Below are 18,564 nucleotides of genomic sequence, written 5' to 3'. Positions count from 1 at the left end.
TTATTATTATTTTTTAATGGAGGTGCTGAGGATTGAACCAGGACCTCGTGCATGCTAAGCACACACTCTACCGCTTAGCTAGACCCTCTCCACCAACAATTATTTTTTATGAACAATTTCACATCTTTCTTTCAGGAGTTAGATATTTTGCACTTCAAAGGAGCTGGGAACCACACATATCAGTGTGCACGTATAACAGGCATCTTAGTTCTAACAAGTAGCAAACTTAGTTTAAAACTGAGCCCTAGGTCCCAGCTCCCCCTGTCTCCAAGTTCTCCTCTCAGCAAAAGGCAATGGGCAACCCCACTCTTTCAGCTGTTTAGGCCACGTAGCTGGGCATCATCTTGACTTCCCCTTCCCTCACATCTCACACCTAGTCCACCGGCAAAGCCTCTCAACTTCCAGGGGTATCTGATCGTCTCTTATTGTGTCCATATCTTCCCAGGTTCAATCGTCATTTCCTCCTGCTGGGACCATTGCAATAGCCTCCCACCTGCCCCCCCGTCCCCACTTTTACTCTTATTCCCCCAACAGTCCCCTCTCCACACAGTAATCAAGAATATTTATAAAAACGTGTTGTAATTTGCAAGAAATATATGAAAAAATACCGGCATGATTAAGTTTTTAAAAAATCTGGCTTAACTTCAATTTCTCTATTTTCAGGAATGAAATCATATTTGTCTCTCTTGTACATAATATGTATTATCACACTTTTTGCTTCTTTTATTTCTCTATATCAATTTCTTGCATTTTGTTTAATTTTTGAAATAATATGGGAATTGAAGCCCTGTTTATTATTTTAAAATTTACTATATTTTATACCATATATCTTTAAAAAGCATTATTCTTGATATCTGAATTTTCTTTTAAATATACTTACCACAATTATTGAGACCTGATTCTGTGTTTAACTGCTTCCAATGCTCATTAGTGATCCTTTTATACCACGAGTTTCCCAATCTTGAGGAATTTGATTCCTCTCTTTTTAAAAAAATTTTTTTGAAGGGGTAATTAGGTTTATTTATTTATTATTATTATCTTTTTTTAATGGAGTAAGCATGCGCTCTACTGCTTAGCTAAACCCCCACCCCCGATTCCTCTCTTAACTGGCTGGAATATTTATACATACTTATGTATAGATGTCTGTGTGGGCACATGTGTGTATACACATTTACTTCAAAATTATTTTCAAAAAGAATACTTAAGTGACACGAATTTTAAGTCTCTGAATATCTGAAAATGTCTTTCTGTCACCTTGGTACTTTGGCTGAGTCGAGTCACAACTAGGGTCACAACTGTGCCTGCCCCCTCCCAAATCCTGCAGATAGTTTCACAGGCTTCTGGCATTCAGTGTTCCAGGGACAACTAACATCGGATGAATTTTTCTTTCTCGGACAACAGTTGATTTTTTTGTCTGCTTGCATGCTTTAAGGATATTTTCTTTGTTTCTGAAATGTTAAATTCCATGAAGCTGTGGTGAGATGCTTATCTCTTTTCCTTAATTTTGCCTGGTACTCAGTGAAGTTCTTTTTTAAAAATTAGATGTCCTGTAACTTCACATTTCCTGGTCCAACAAACGATCTGTCTTGCTGAATGCTCCATTTCAACTTGAGAAGAAAATGTTACTCTGGGGTAGTATGTTATTAAATGTTATTGAGCTCCAACTAACATCTCCTATAGCTCCTTAATTTTCAGTCTGCAGTAAAGTGCTTTTGATCCATAGACGCAGGGCTGTCCTCAGCTGAGTACAGTTTTCTCATTGCTATTACTTGGCTTATTGCTCATACGTGCTAAATTTCGGTGGCCTCTTCGGGAACATCGTTGGTTCATTCAGCATGTATTTACTGAGCACTCACCGTGACTAAGTAAGTCCTGGTCTGCTTGTTGGGATGGCTCATGGTTCTGTATGTGAGCTCTCTGCTCTGTTTTTATTGACCGGCTTTCTTATGATTTTTACATCTACAGTATGGGACAACACTTCCAGTTTTCCATTCACATTAGTACTTAGACTTGAGACTGGATTGAGTCTGTTCTTTCTACTTTTAATGTAGATTTCAGTTTTGGCATTGCATTTTTAGTTTGCTAAAATAATTATAATCTTTCCTTATTGCATTCAACTCCCTTATTATTTCTGCTTGCTTCTTAGCCAGATCCTTTTAAATTCATGTCTTATTTTATAGACTTAATGTTTCTTTGAACTCTGAGAATGTTCAAAACAGATGTTTTCTAAAAATTTGGTGTTTTCTGAAGAAAATATTCTAGTCAACCAGCATTTTCTTCCTCGATATCTTGAATGCTTTATCTTCTGCCTCACTGTAGAATAATTTCACAGATCACATCTCATTTAATTTTGGGGGGGTTCCTTTCTATTGAATGATGACTGTTCAAAACTGTCCAGCAACAGATTGGATGGATTCCCTGCCTTGTTACCATTAGAATTCTCCTGGAAGATTTTAGACTGGTGCTAGCAGTTGAAGCAAAGCTATACCATGAGCTTCAGAGCTCTGCAGGGAAGGCGCCGGGACCGTGGACAGTCACAGCATGAGAACGTCATCTCCACATCATTTCTTATTTTGTTTGGAAAAGCCACTGCAATGAGGCCATTTGGCATTTGTTTGGTCTAGTTGTCAAGCCACGTATATGTTGAGGCTGGTCTGATCCCTTTCCCCATGTTATTCCTCTTCCAGCTTTCTGCTTGTCATTTTACGCCACTGCAGGAAACCTAGACCTCCCCACACCCACCCCTCCCCAGGGCGGATGCTTTCAGATGCTGCTGTTGGCAGTGACAGAATGGAGGTCAGGTGGTCTGCTCCTCCCCAGTCTAGGGCTCCCTCTTTTACCCCCTGCCTCTCCAAGTAAGAGATGTTGATACGATTTCTGTTGGGTCTCAAGGACTGACCTGCTAGTAATGTTTTTTCTTAGGAAGGTTTGAGTTGTCTTTGGTACTATTACTCATAGGGGTCACACTGCACTACATTTAGCAAAAACTCTTCAGAGCTTCCTATATGTCCTAGCACTCTTCCCTAATTTCTTGTCACATGGGTTTTTCACTGTTTACAGCTCTTTACTATTTTAATCATTTTTTTGAGTTAAAAAATTGAAATATAGTTGATTTTTCAATGTTGTGTTAGTTTCTGGTGTACAGCATAGTGATTCAGTTATACATATATATATTTTTTTTTTCATTATAGGTTAATACAAGATATGGAACATAGTTCCCTGTGCTATATGGTAGGTCTTTTTTGTTTATCTCTATTTTAATCATTTTAATGGTAATCTGGCAAAGCCTTTGCTCATGCAGCCTGGAAGTCAGGTCTTTATTTCTTGGCTGTACTCGGTTGAAGTTGTCCTCTCATGGCCACTGATGCCCTCCACTGAGTGATGAGCCATTCCTGTGCTAAGAAAGAGTAACTAGCATTTCATTGTTCTCCTTGGAAATGCAGACATTCCTTGACAGGGCTGTCTCCACCTTTCCCTCTCTTTGCTCTGCACTCTCATCTTTGTCCACACATCTCCCCTCTTGACTTGGGCTGTACGTCTACACAGACGACCATAAAAATAGACATATCTACACAGATATGCAAACCTATCCTGTACTCCAGAGTCACATCTTAGAATCTTCAATGCTTGACATTTTTTCATAGGTGTCCAAACCAAACATTTGCTTTCTCCACAAGTCTCTCCTCTTCCTATGGTCCTTGTTTCTGGCCTCTAGGGCTTGAAAACCTCACCATCCCCCTTGCCCCATGTTCCATCAGTCACCGTCTTCTTGTCCTACCTCCATACTGTTCCATTTTTCCTATTTTCATTTCAGTTATCCTGGTTGGGATAACTTGACCTGAATAACTGAAGTAATTTTATGATTTGATTTCCTGGCTTCCACCTCTCTCTTCCCTGATACTTTCTCTCTCCACGGCTGTGAAACTCTCTAGAGAAAATAAAACCACAACACTGCCTTTCTCAGTCATGGCCATGCTCCTCACTGATGATAAAGGACAGTCAGCATGGATTCACCGTCTCTCTAGTTATCTCTCCTACTACCCTCCCTGCCCACAAGCCTATCCCAAAGCTCTGAACTCTAGTCACCGGGACTATTTGTCATTCTCTAAACAGCCTTGTATTCAAGTCACTGTCCTCTGCTCAGTGGTTTCTTCTGTCTAGACCAGAGGTACACAGACTGGCTTTGGTGTGTAAATACCTGTTAGTGGTCCATGATGAAATAAGGAACAGAAATTGACAGTCAGGATTTAGAAACTTTTATGGCAATTTGATCAAGTACTTTTATGTTTGTTGAATCTAATATTAAATCATATAGGCTTGGATTTTGTGTATTATTTTTGTATATTTTCTTTCCAGTAATTCATTTCCAGTTTATTTTATAAAAGTGTTAGTCTGTGATTAATTGAAAGAAAAAACAAACATGGTCCTTCTCCACAGATGGTTTGAAAAGCTCTGGTCAAGACTGTCTTTCCACCCGCATCCTTAGAAGAGTTGCCAGTAAAACCATACTCATCCTTCATGGTCCAGCTCAAATGACCTTCCCTTTGTGAGTCTTTCCCTAACTGACCAGCCTAGAAGCTGCTCACACATCTGTCTACATAACCATAGCACCTTGTTAAAAACCTTTCTGTGGCATTTACTGTATTGTGGCTTCTGTTACAACTATACACACGTCTTCTTTACTAGAAGGTTAATCGTTGAGGTCAAGAACCCTTAGGCAAAATAGATATTCAGTTACTGTCCACTGGGTGAAATACAGTTATTACAGACTAAGTAAAAGGAATAGGGAAACGCTTTCCAATTTTTACATACAGCAAAATGGGGCTTACAATAAAGTCCCTTACCTGGCACCTGCCTGCCTCCCAGCCTCAAATGCTTCTGCATTTCACACTGAGTGGTGCCCCTGCCTTTGGTGGGCCCTCGGCTCACACCTGAGACCGCGGTGTCAGGCTTTCGTCTATGCTGCGCCCCCTGCTGGGCAGGCACTATTTTCACCCTCCTTTGGTTAATACCCATGAGTCTTTCAAGACCCACGTCATGGATCCTTTCCTTCAAAGTCTATCCTAGAAGCCCTTTCCTCTGGGCATCCACTGTGTTCAATTCATCCTTCCACCAAGACGCTTACATATTAAACTGAAATGATCAGTGACGGTGCCTGTCTTCCCGCCCCTGAGACTTCAACCTTTGTTGAGTGCGGGGACAATATCTTATTAACCTCTGTGACCTCAGTGCCCATCACAGTGCATGTCACAGGTCAGTGTGTTCAAAAACACCGTTTATCTGAACACAAGCTCATTTTGAACCACTAAAGGGGAAAAAAACGAACATAACTGTTGGCTCATGGAGACACCATGCTAGGCAAAGCAATCAGAGAAAGGCTAATTAAGTTTAGCCTGAGGATGAAATGACTGATTGTAGATTAGAAAAAAACACTGGAGAGAAGATATGATTAAAATCAGTGGCTTTTTGTAGGAATGGACAGCTTCTTTTGTTAGGGAAAGCTATAATCAGAGATTCAGATTCTAAACCAAGTCTAACTGAAGTTATCTACTATTCTAATAAGAAAATTCTTGCCATTGCTTCATAAAGGCTCTGATAGCCAAGACTCTATGGTATTGTGTGAAGAATCCGGTCAAGAAACAAAGGAAGGTAACTGGTGACAGCTGCCTCTTTGTTGGGGCAGTGGAGAGAGGTAATTAAGTTTATTTATTTATTTTTAATGGAGGTACTGGGGATTGAACCCAGGACCTCAGGCATGCTAAGCACGCACTTTGCCACTGAGCTATACCCTCCCCACCCCCAATAGCTGTCTTAATTGAAAAGAGTGACACGTGACGCATCAGAGGCATATGCTGAAGCCATGTTAACATAAACGGCAATGACATTCCCTTTCCTCAGACCTCCGCCCAGCCGCCCGGAACCAGTGCGTGGGCCTGCAGCTGGGCTTTGAGAAATCACCTCAAGTGATGATCTGCTACGCCCTGGCCAGACTTTGTTCACCAAGGAAACACCCATGGTTACTGGGATTACTCAACAACCTCAAAATAGCTGGACGTTATTAGTCAATCAGAGCCACACAGGACTGGCAGGAGATGCCCAAAGGGGACCACATCAAGGCTGTCTTGTTCTGGCTGCAATCTGAAGACATATTCCACATGAGGCCCTGCCTATCCTTGGTCAGTAGCTGTGCTTTCAACTGGCATTATCTTTCTAAATTGAGAAGTAGAAGGGCCGCTTGAACATAACACCTCTATGGCTTAAAAACAAAGATTCAGTTAGGGAAACACTTAAAAATACTTTAAGAAGTCACAGTAGTGGGTTTGCCTTTTCTTTCTTTGGCTGATCTTGTACATATAATGTCATTTATTTTAAAGGGTTGATGTCAGGATTAAATGCAATGATGTTTATAAAAGTTACTATAGCCTAGTGCCCAGTGAATACCAATCAAGACATTAACTAACACCAGATGAGGAGTCTGGGTTTGCATTTGGATAATAGTGCAAAATGTCATAAGAGTATATGTAAGAATTAAGCTTTTCACAGAATTGTTGAGTTGGAAGAAGGTAACAGGCCTAACAGGTAATAGAGACCTGAGCTTTGGGCTCAGACATCTGGTTTACCAGCCACAGGGACCTAGGACAAGCTACGTCATCTTTCTAATCCTTAGTTCCCTCACTAAAAGTTGAGATGACATCTGTGTCTCAGTTTCTTCATCTATCAAATGTAGAAAATAATACTGACTGGTGGTTGTAAGGATTAACGAGCACAATGAATGTAAAGTACCTGACTGGGTACCTGGCCTGCAGTCCAGCTGATGAATATTAGCAAGTGCAATGAAGGGAATGGTGCAGCCAGTGCTTCTGTAGAGAATGCTATATGCTAGGCATTCTTTTCAATGGTTTACATGTATCATCTTCGTTCATCTTAATAGCTGCCCAGTTATCTGTTTTTCCCATTTTACAGAACCCAGGCTGTCTGGCTCCACAGCTGGCACAATTAGCCACTAAGTGATAATGATTTTGATGATAATGATGATGATGATGGAAGAGATCTTGATGATGATGCTAATAATGTAAGGCATGGTAATTGCTCAATAAATGCTTGCTATTATTAAAACACTGGTGTTATTTGTAAAGATTTCTAGAGATGGACGTTCCACATCCTTTTTAGGTACTCATTTAAGGATTAAATCACTTTTATTTCCTTTCTTATATTTTAAAACTCTTTCTTGCTATGATTTAAGCCTATTTTCTCTTTTTCAGATTTCCAGAGGAAGAAAGAATGGTAACTTCCCTGAGATAATTATTTACACTATTTGAGGATATTTAGAAAGTTATTAATCCCAATCCCTTTATGGTTTTTTGGGGTGCCAATTTCTTCTTTTCCATCTATTTAATCTTATTTGTTGCTTTTCCTTGAGTCCTTCATAGTTTCCTTTCATGTCTCTCTTTGAAAGCTGGAAGCAAAACTGGAAGTGGTTGTCTGATACTGGTCTCATCGCTGAGGTGTTTAGCAGAAGAGTCATTCCTTAACGTTAACCCTAATTCTCACCCAGGCTTAATTTGTCCCTACTTTAAGAAGTCATAGTAGTGGGTCTGATTTTTCTTCCTTTGGCTGATCTTATAAATATAATGTCATTTATCTTAAAGGGTTGATGTGCGGATTTAATGCAAAGATGTTTGTAAAAGTAACTATAGCCTTGTGCCCAGTGAATACCAATCAAGACATTAACTAATAGCAGATAAGGATTCTGATTCCTTCAATTAAAAGTGTATTTTTGCATCCCTTCTACTACTGGGAATCCTCCAATGGCCTGTTTGTGCAATGTTCTCATGGCATCCAGGGCCAGTCACGAGCTGGTCCTCACGACTGGGCCAGCCTTCTCCCTTGCACCATCTGCCACCATGTACATGGTCTTAGTCACATGGAACAAAACGCCCTTCTCAGAACTCACTGTGCTCTCCCATGCCTCCATGCACCTGTACGTGCTGCGTCCTCTGTCTGGAATGCCTTGATTTCTCAACTGCCTGGAAACTTCCTCAGCATCTTTCAAGAGTGAACTCAAGCATTACATCCTCTGTGAAGCCTCTTCTCATTCATCAGCTCATTCATGCACGTACTTCTCTGCAGAACTTAGGAAACTGAGTATTTATCTTCTTTAAGTTCCTTCTTTGAGGACAGGGGCTGCATTTGATTTTTCTATTTCTAATGCCTGGTGTGCATCATGAACTTAAGAAATGAATGAATGACAGAACCATACTCATTCTTCAGTCGTATATAAGCACCATCTCCCATGACCCTCATTTCCCGTGAACCACCCACTTTTGGCTCTTATTCGCTTACTGCCCTGCCCTGGAGCTCAGAGCCCACCCAGAAGCTGCCTTCAATGCCTAGGGCAATGAGCACTTGCCAAGCGAGTGACTATGGAAGAAAAGTCAATCATTCAACGTTATGTTGTTTACATAGTTTGCATTAAGTCTTGAGGTGTTTTATCTTAAATAACTGCATATGAATTTTTTTTAAAAAAGCAAACAGCTTAAGTCTTACATTTCATAGATTTTGAAATTAGGCATCTCGTTAATCATTACGAAGACCTTTCCCTTTGGAAATGATGAAACTTTTCCTAATCTCTTGATGCAGTTTAGAGCTTTTTAAAAATGAGACTTTCTCAGTTTGAAGTTAAGATGGTGGATTAAATGTGCATCATGAAGTAACTTATGGTGAAAGAAATATGAAAATGAAAATGAATACATGTATGTTCATGTATGACTGAAGCATTGTGCTGTACACCAGATATTGAACAACATTGTGAACTGACTATATTTCAAGAAAAAAAAATACAAAGTTTTTAAAAAGTACATCATGAAAACCTACCTCCAATAACTAGCAAATAATAATAAAATATCCCCTCAAAAGAACCACCAAAATCAGGCACCAAAGAGGGAAGGGGCATGACTGAAAGCAATTGACCTCAAACACTCAAGGAAAGGAACCGAAGATTCCAGAGCAGAGTGAAGCATGTCACAGCTGGGCTCCTAGCCCTGCCCCTTCTCCCCCGAAATGAGGCTTCTCTCTCCAGGCAAAGCGATCTTATGTCATTTGTGATTTTAGAGAATGCTTAGCCCTTCCTTAATTACCTGTGCAAAGTGGTCAGAACACGATCTCAAGTGTAAAATCTCCACATAACAAATCTTTGCTTAAGAAATATTAAAGCATCTTAGTATTTTTTTATGGGCAACAGTAACATTAACTAGTTCAGAGGGGGCCAGGCTGTGAAACTGCAAAGAGGCTGGCAATGTGGGGGCCGGAGGAAGAGGGGCCAGGGTGCATCGAGGATGCTCAGCCTGGATGATTCAAAATGCTCCCCTCGTTGCCTGGAGAGTCATTCACAATAGAATGATTTGTAGGAAGAGAATTCTACTTGTGGACTTCTAGTAGAGGTGAGATGCTCATAGGTCTATATGAGGGAAATCGGGGAGTCTGATGCCTTTTAGGGCTGCTGGTCACATGACTGCTTCCTGGACAGAAGGAAAGGTGAGGTGGCCTAGATTATTTTCTTGGTCCATAAATGTTGATTACCTGTAAATTATCCAGGATAATTCGGAGGGAGTGCACCTGCCGTCGAACAGCACCTGAAAACCTTTCGTAGGTTGCAGCATCATATTCACTCATCTGGATCTCTTTTAACCTAAAATCAGAGGGTGAAAAAGACAGCAGCTGAAATCACGTCCATGTGGGTCTTTAACTTCCGTTCATCTACTGCCAGCCCTGTAGCAAACTCCTTGGTAACTCTTGCTTTTGGGGAGAAAAAGCAAGAAGTGATGTCTCCGGTGAAAGTTTCAAAAGAGAGGATTGTGTGTACAGTGATGTGCTGCAAAATGGTTAACAAGTCACCCTGCAGGGGTAAAGAAGCCCTGATTTGTAGTGTTTGCTGATTTCCCTGGTGATCGATTTTAAGCTACCAATAGTGAGGCCCCTGAGCCCTGAGTTAGAAAGAAATGTACGTGGTTGGCTCACATGAGCCTGTCTGAGTCAGCCCTGGAGCACACTGTTGCTATATCCCAGAGGCGTGCCGTGATGCTGGCACATGGTCTGTTCATGTGGCAGATTCCTTGAGAGATCCCATGGCTTGCTTTTTAAGATCCAGGACATCTAATTTGGTCGACCAGGGTAACAGTTCAGACCCAAAGAATGCAAATAAATGTGTTGCTACGTAAAAAATTCAAGAGTTTTCTGAAATTGCCGACTGTGTGTTTTTGTTAGGATAGTTGTGTTTTAATATTATTGTAGCTTTGAAATTCTATCCTGCCAGTATAGTGTTTCCTTTTATCGTTTTTCATTATTTCCTTCTGCTACAGCCCCGTCAGTGCACTCACAGTTTGCTGAACACACCATGCGCCCAGGGCCTTTGAGCCCTGCCTGGGCTTCTCTCCCATCCAGAGTGCCTTTCCCTGCTTCTTTGCCTACTAACTCCCACAAACTCTTCAGAGCTCAAATCAATGATCACCTCCTCCAGGAAGCCTGCTCTGATCTTCAGGTCTGTCTCCTGTGCTCTCATATCATTTCATGCTTATGTCTATCGGAGCGGTTGCTACCTGTGCTCTAGTTGTGTCTGCTTCCTGTCTCCCCAGCTGGACTCTTTGCTCCTTCGGTCTTTCTCATCTTTATCTGCCCGGTGCCTAGCATGATACTGAGCAGAACAGATGCTCCAAATAAACTGAGATGAATGACTGAAATACAAATAAGACTCAGAATTATTGAAAACGCAGGATCTTTAATCATAAGTAGATGGTTTTGTAGCATCGTGTCCATAATACACTAATTTAATCACACATTCCTAGAAACTTCTATGAATGGAAAGGGTGCTGATACCAGGACAGGGAATGGTGAATGCATATCTCAAAAGCCTAACCATACCACAGTCTTCTACACTGCTCTGTGTGTGTGTGTGTGTGTGTGTGTGCACGCACGCGCGTGCAAGCATGCAATGTCAGAGGGAGGGATCCCAGGTGCAGAGCTGAAACGCTTACCGAGAGTATATTTCTACTGCCTTGGGCTGGAACAGAAACCACAAATGCTCAGAGAGGATGAATGGCCTCTATTCTTCCCTGTCGGGCCGGGCACTGGGAAGAATCCATCCATCTCAGGGCACAGCACTAGAGGCTTATTGGAATCACGTTAGGCTTTGACTCCCACGGAGCAGACGTGCAATTCTGGCCCTACCACCTGGCTGGGTTGCCTAACGCCAACTCGAGGGTCAAGACCCAGCTCAAGGCCACATCCTAGGAAGTCTTGCTTGATCCCTCCATGATCATTCTCTTTCACGTATCTTCTACAGATACCTACAATGGAACCTATGCACTTTATCGCTTTTAATACATATATCTATTTTGTGCTATCATAGTGTTTTTCAAACTTTATTTTCCACAGTAGGAAATATCCTTTACATTGAGATCCAGCAGACAAAAATGCATGTTTACACACAGGTGTGTGTACGTGTGTGGACACCTGAGCCAAAAAGTTAATGAAAAATACCTTTACTACATGTGATGCTCTCTGATACTCTCTCTTCTAATCCTCTTGGGGAAGGAACATGTCCCATTTTTTCTTAGAGTCTCCAGAACCAGTACAATGCCTGATACGCAGTGGCACACGATAAACGCTGTTGGATGGAACTTTGATAACGCTGGCTATCAAAAGATAAAGACCTGAAAGGTTAATGATACGTGAATGGTCGTTTCCCAAGGTGACATGCCAAGGTGTCCTTCTACATCTAATTAACTCTCTGCTCTGAAGGACAAAAGGGAATATGTGTACAGGACTTGACCTCCTAACAATACCGCTTATGTTTAGTTTGGGCAATCTCTTAAATCTCTCTATGAAGTTTCATTAGATTAAGTTATGTCTCAAGCTTCAAGCATCATTGTACAGAAGCTGGTACAATGAATTCTACAGAATATGCTTCCACTCTCTTCATCCCTGGGGGGCCAGTATGCTTTCTCCCGAAGAAGGGAGATGAGTACTTTTCCAAAGAAGGGAGATTAGACAAAGTGTGTAGACACAGCTAGTCCTTAGCAGTGGGAAAATGCACTCACACCCACACCCACACCCACACACACACACATATCAAGCAAGGAGCCAGGCAGCTGGTAAGACCTCTCATCTTTGCAGAGAGATGAGAATTAGGTCCAGTTACAGGGCTGCCTCTGGTGCGATCACATTGCATCCAAAACATACCACATGCTGTTCTAATTATGAAGAAATCTGGAAATCATATTCCAAGTTGGGTCAGCTTTCAGAAAGATCACCTACAAGGTGTTCAAAGCTGATAACATTCTGAAAGATGAAGACCGAGGCAGGGAGTGGGGAAAGGAAATAGGAAATTTTAGCCTCTGGATCAGACAAGCCTCCCAGTGCTAATGCTCTCAAGCCCACAAAACTAGCTGAAAATATGTCTTTCTGCTGCTTTAACCCTGATCAACTGCAGGGCACAGCTGCTCCACATCCTAGTAATCTATGTGGACTAACTGCATTTTGTTGGCACAGTGTATCCTTAAAGGGTGTATTTACTGTTACGTAAGAGTCTGAGAATTTTCGTTCTCATTTTACTTTTTCGTATAGGTCAGACTTAAATACTATAATTTTGGATCAGTTATGAAGAAAACAAACATAGGCTGAGATCTACTGTTTGAGGCTGATTAGTTTTGCAAATGGTAGTGGGTACAATTTCCACAGCTGGTGCCCACCTCAAACGCTTTCCTGAGTGTGTAAAAGTACCTCGCCGTCGGTTTCACTCACGTTTTATTGGTTTAATGTTTCTGTTCTGCTTTATGCATGTCTTATACTTGTCTACCTCTGTTATTCTTCCTGAGTTAATTGATTCTTGATATATAGGAACCAGCAATCCAGATACAAATGAATGTTAACTAAATGCTATTATGTTGATAATGTCAAGAAGCCATCTTCAAGGCAATTTGGTGGATCTCTTGGGTGATGGAGAGGTCTGGCTGTCAGTCTGGTTTTAGCCAGTCTCAGAATTGAGTATTAAAGGGTGATACCATTGCTTGTGCTCATGTGTGTATTATTCATTCCACAAATACGTACCAAGTGCTTGCCACGTACCAGGTTCTGGGTGTAGATACCGGGGAAATACTAGAGGGCAAGACACCCTGCCCTCAAGGAACTTGCAGTGGAGAAGAATCAACTATTCACACAAATAATTACATAACGGGATAGAGTGATAAGAACAATGGAGAAAAGGCACAGGGTGCTATAAAAGTATACATGGGGGAACTTGACCTCATTCTGCCTGTGTCTAGAGTTGCAAAATAGCTTTAAAGCTAATTATTAGATGACAGTGAGGAATTATTACTTTTTAAAGACATGATAATAATATTGTTTTAATTTTTTAAAATAAAATATTTCAGAGATATGCTCTGAAATATTTCATTTCAATATTTCAGATAGAAATCTGAATAGAAACAGATAGACAACCTTGGATTTGCTTCAAAAATACCCCAGCGGTGGGGACTGGGAGTGGATTCAGATTTTTCTTCTTGAGGTTGGAGGGACAGGTCCACAGGGTGCACTACATGGTTTTCTCTACTTCTGTTTATGTTTGAAAAGTTTCATGATAAAAAGTTTAAGAAAAATATTTAGCCATCCTAAGTTGAATAGTCATCAGATGGGAGTATTTACAACCTGAAAGTAGAAAGCCCCATTCTTCTGTCTGTTTGGCTATGTCTTGTCTTTCTCAGGGTTTCCATGTCTGTTTTTATTTTGCCTTCTCCTTTCCCATCCCCTCGCCCACCTCCTCTGTATTTCGATCACCTTATGGTATTCTTTTACTTGGATTTAGATTCTTCCCGGCAGCATTTAGTAGAGGTGTGTGGTCTTCTCACTTACTCCCTTCCCCACTTTTTCTCTTTCCTCCCTACTAAATTTACTACTAAATTTTCCTCTTTACTAAGTTTAACTGCCTTATCACAGATAAACTTCTTTCGCCTGTGGGGCAACGGTCCTTAATGAAACCAGGCTCCTTCCTGCTACCATGGAAATTGGAGGAGGGGTTGTATATATACTTGTACCAAGCACTACTTCAAGGTCATTCTGCCTCCCTGAGAACTACGTGTGTGTCGGAGTATTCTAGCCATTTGTCCACTTGCACAAAAATTGAGACTAGACTTGTGAGGTTTGCAGTGTGGAAACAACAGGAAATCATTAATTGGGGAGGAGAGGATGATGTGTATCTAATTATTCAGTTCTTTTCCTAAATAAATGCTTACTTGTTTATATGAAATGTAGAGCCATCTTTTATTTTTATTTCATTTTATTGAAGTAGAGTTGATTTACAATGCTGTGCCTAGTTTTCTGTGGAGAACAGTATTTTAATTCTAACGAGACCTTGCATTATAGAATTCCTCCCATCTTTTTTTGAGAAGTTGAAACTGCTTTCATGCCTAACATAGTTATTTGCCCACATAACCCCTCTGAGAGGAAGGGGAGGGAAGTCACCTATCACCAGAAGAACAAACTGACGTCCAGCGAGGATAAATCAATTGTTCAAGGTCTCCAGGGAAGCCAGCAGAAGGGCTGAGAGTTAACACTTTTGTCTTATCTACCTGCTGAGTGCACGGGGGTCCTAAGGCTCGCAGGCTTTCCTGAGGGTGTGGCGGGAGGGACTTGCATTTTTGTCCCCATTGTTCTGAACTGTTTACTTGCAGGACGTATAAGCACAGTACAGAATGCAACACCAGATGTTCTCTGTGGGAGGAATTTCAGAACTCACATACGCTGGAGCATGCTTTCTGGAATTGCACCCAGCTCCTTCACAGGGCACGGCAATGTAAATCTGTCTCCCAAACCGCTACCAATGCCCTCAGTCCCGAAAGAGAGCTTGCTGGTCCTTTGGCATTTTTCACTTTTAGCCAAGGAACACACGTGGATTGTCTAGTGAAAGCGTCATGTGGCTTCTTCTCATTATTTTAGGTGGTTCTGATCAAAGTGGTTCAGAATCTCTGAGAGCCACAGGCTTGTCGGCCCAGATTTCAAGTCCTCCCCCCACTGACAAGGCCTCTGCAGTCAACCTCACTACCCACCACCCCCAGCTGGTACCCTGTCCCCTGGATTGGCAACCTCACTCCCCATCACCTCCAGCGGCTCCTCCATTATAGACACTCTGCTTATCCTACCCTGGTGCCTCTGCTCACTTGGTTTTCCCTTCTTGGAATGTCCAAATACCGGCTGATCTCAGGCCTCACCTCACATCAGCCCACTGACCTTACCCTTCTCTGCACTGCCAGAGGGCACAGCCTCCGGACCACGTGACTTCAGCACTCAGCAGGGTGTGTGTGTGTGTGTGTATATGTGTATGTGTATCTACAAGACTTCTGACAGCAGGAAGGGCCCACCACGTAGAGTTATCTGAATTCTGCATGTGGCCGAGGAACAGATGTAGATGGGGTGATTTGGGTTTCAGTTTCTCTTAAGAGAAATATTTTTCGTTTTACTTTCTCATGTGTTCAATTTCTTCCTCTATATGATCACATGTAATCAATACGTTTAAATGAGCCTGAGTAGAAAGAGTGGGAGATTCTGTTCACTTGACTGTCTCCATCGGAGAGGGAGGTGGCCCTGGATTTGTGGTCTAAGTTGCTGTGTGAGGTGGAGAATCACACAGGTCTGGGTCTACCCAGAGTCCACTGTGACATTTCACCACAGCGGCCGACGCTGCCCCTAGAGGCACCGGGGACCACTCACCTCTGCTGAAAGGCTTTCTGGCCCATCTCTCTCGCAGCTCTCTTCACCTCCTCGGGGACTGCATCTTTCTCAGCCTCGGAGACCTGGTACACTTTGTGGCCTGCATCCAGCCGGTAAGGACCACCTTTGCCACCCAGACCGGCAGTGTCTCTTCCCCCTGGGAGGAAACCGTGAGAGCCCAGGTTGTAAGTCTCATCCCAACCACAAAACAGAGAGTCAGATCACGGCTCTGGAGGTAGTCCTGTGAAGCATATTCATTGTACTCAGCTAGTCATTAAATATCCCAAAGACCTTCTTCTGGAAACACAGGGTGTCCCCCTCGTCTCCATCCAGCCAAATCCCACCCCCATTTCAAGGCTCAGTCCAAATTCCACGACACCTCATCTGAGGACTCCGCCTTACAGGGGTCAACGCTCCTGTGCACTATTTGTTATGTTTTAAAACTCATTTTTCTTTTCTCACCACCTCCAGGGTGAGTGGGATTATATTTTATATATCTTTGTACCTTGTACCTAAGGGAGTGGCGTGAGCATCATAAATACTTAGTATATATTTGTTAATTAAATGAATAACACTCCTCTCCCCTCACATGTTACCTCATTTTTCCTTTAAAAAAAGAGAAAGATGGCTAGACTATAGATAGTGTTTCCTCTGTTTGGCAAATGATAAAAATGATACTCAAAGAGGTTAAGCGACCTACTCATGACTTCATATCAGTGGCTTAGCCAAGATCAGAAGCCAATTATTATACTAACTTTGACTTTTAGCTTGAATAATATATAACAGATAAACACTGCCAGCCTCAGAACAGTTTTTCAATGTAAACCCAAATGTGTGTTATGTAATACTGTATAACATTATGTTGTAAATAAAAATTAAACTCCTAGAAGACTAGGTGGGTAATATTATAAGAAGCAGTGAGAACTTGGCTAACTAGATAGGACTTGCCTTGTCTAAATACATTCAAATTCAAATTATTTTAAACACTACGTCGATCCCCAAAATACGTTTATTGGCTAGATTTGGCCTCTGGGCTATCAGTATTACTCCTGCTTTATAATAATTAAAATACTAGAAATCAGTTTCTTTTGTTCATTCACACATAACTTGGGGACTTAAAAGAGACTCTAATACTGGAGGGGCAGCGTAACATTGTATATTAATTACTTTATGGATTTGTATGACATACTAGTATCGTACAGTACAGTCTTGCATGGTTAAATCAGACTGCCTGAGTTTGAATCCTGGCTCCAATGTGAGTCACCTGTCCTTGAGGGACGTTCCTTAACTTCTCTGTGTCTCAGTCTCTTGATCTGTAAAATGGAGATACTAATATTGTTTACTTCACTTAACTGTCATAAGGCTGGAACACTTACAACAGTATCTGGCACAAAGGAAGAGCCCTGTAAGTGATTGCTCGTATTATTATTATTTAGACAACTTCCAGGCACATACAATGAGTCATTTCTATATTTTATAAAGTGGAAATTTGCAGGCTTAATTTCCAGGTTAAATTATGATACATTTTTCTTTCCTCCCTTGAAGCCTTACTTGGTGTAATAAGTCAAAAGCAAGAACTCAGCATGCATAGCTTCCCTTATCAAAGTCCAGGTAGGGCATTTCCTTTTGGGAAATACCGTGAGAACAGCCTATTAATTATAGTATTTTTTATCCTTTAATTTGAGCACATCTTATTTCATTTTTACTTGGAAATTGCTGATGGAAAATTCTGTCTTAGACATGTGTGATTCCTGGCTCTCACCCAGGGACAGTTACAGGCAGAGGGGACCGGTACCTGGACAAGGACGAGGAGCTACAGAGGTGGAGAAGCCGCTTCTGGGACCTGACTCCCTTCCTACTGGAGGCTCTCCTTAGGTATGAGTGGATCATGAATGAGAGCTAAACTTCCCGGGTGCTGGGATGACATCATTTTCGATGGAAGAAGGAAAGGACCACAACTGTTTAGGGGCTGGTGTGAGTGATAGTCAGCATGGGAAAGTGAAGGTCCCTTGGGAAAGTCATCCTGGGATGGAGAGGGCGTGGGGACAGAGTTCTTCATGACTTCCACTTCCAAGGGCCTTTAATTTGTACTACTTACATGAAAACGTTTGCCAGAGATTCTAGACTCCAAGGCATAATCTTGAAGCTAATCTTGGGCATCCTAAATCTGTTCATAAGACAAGGGGGAGAAAGGCAACGGAGGGGTTTTGATGATGAAAAAGGAATCATTTGTGTCTTTTCTTTTTTTTTTTTAAGATTCCACATATAAGTGACATCATATGGTATGTTTCGTTCTCTTTCTGGCCTAGTTCACTTAGAATGAAAAGGAATATGAAAAGGAATATATGTCTGTATACGTATGACTGAAACATTGAGCTGTACACCAGAAATTGATGTAACATTGTAAACTGACTACACTTCAATAAAAAAAAAAGCTATTAATAAATGAAAAAAAAAGAAGAAAAGGAATCAAATGACTTGTTGAGTCAGAGCTAAGTTCAATGTAGACGATTCTGAAGGAAAAGAAAAGGAAGGTGAAGCAACAGAGCCTTGATAAATTGAAAAATCAAGGCTGGGGCGGGGAAGCAAAATTTGGGTCTTCAGCCAGGACAGATATGTGAGTTGGGGGACACAAGCAGAATAACAAGCAGGAACCCCTGCTCCAGAGTAGCCCACTGCTGGGAACCTCACTCCGGCCAGCTCGGTCCACAATGCATTCCATATGGATGAAATCTTGCTGGCTTGACACTAACTTCCAGATCAAAGGACATTTTCTAACAATATCCTTTCTTTAAAGCTGATGCT

General features: G+C 41.6%; 1 protein-coding gene across 3 annotated transcripts in view; it reads right to left on the bottom strand.

The window, feature by feature from the left end:
• Nucleotides 1-18,564, bottom strand: part of VWA8 (von Willebrand factor A domain containing 8) — a 297,774-nt gene that overhangs the window by 28,498 nt on the left and 250,712 nt on the right. For all 3 annotated transcript variants that reach the window (XM_074378241.1, XM_074378240.1, XM_074378239.1), the window contains exons 39-40: nucleotides 15,760-15,916; nucleotides 9,580-9,688 (exon numbers count right to left, since the gene is read on the bottom strand). In XM_074378241.1, coding sequence (XP_074234342.1) covers nucleotides 9,580-9,688; nucleotides 15,760-15,916 — 266 coding nt within the window. The remainder of the gene's footprint in view (nucleotides 1-9,579; nucleotides 9,689-15,759; nucleotides 15,917-18,564) is intronic.

Source organism: Camelus bactrianus, chromosome 14 (assembly GCF_048773025.1).
Source record: "Camelus bactrianus isolate YW-2024 breed Bactrian camel chromosome 14, ASM4877302v1, whole genome shotgun sequence".
In the NCBI taxonomy this organism is placed as follows: domain Eukaryota; kingdom Metazoa; phylum Chordata; class Mammalia; order Artiodactyla; family Camelidae; genus Camelus; species Camelus bactrianus.
This window is presented reverse-complemented; position numbering and strand designations above follow the sequence as displayed.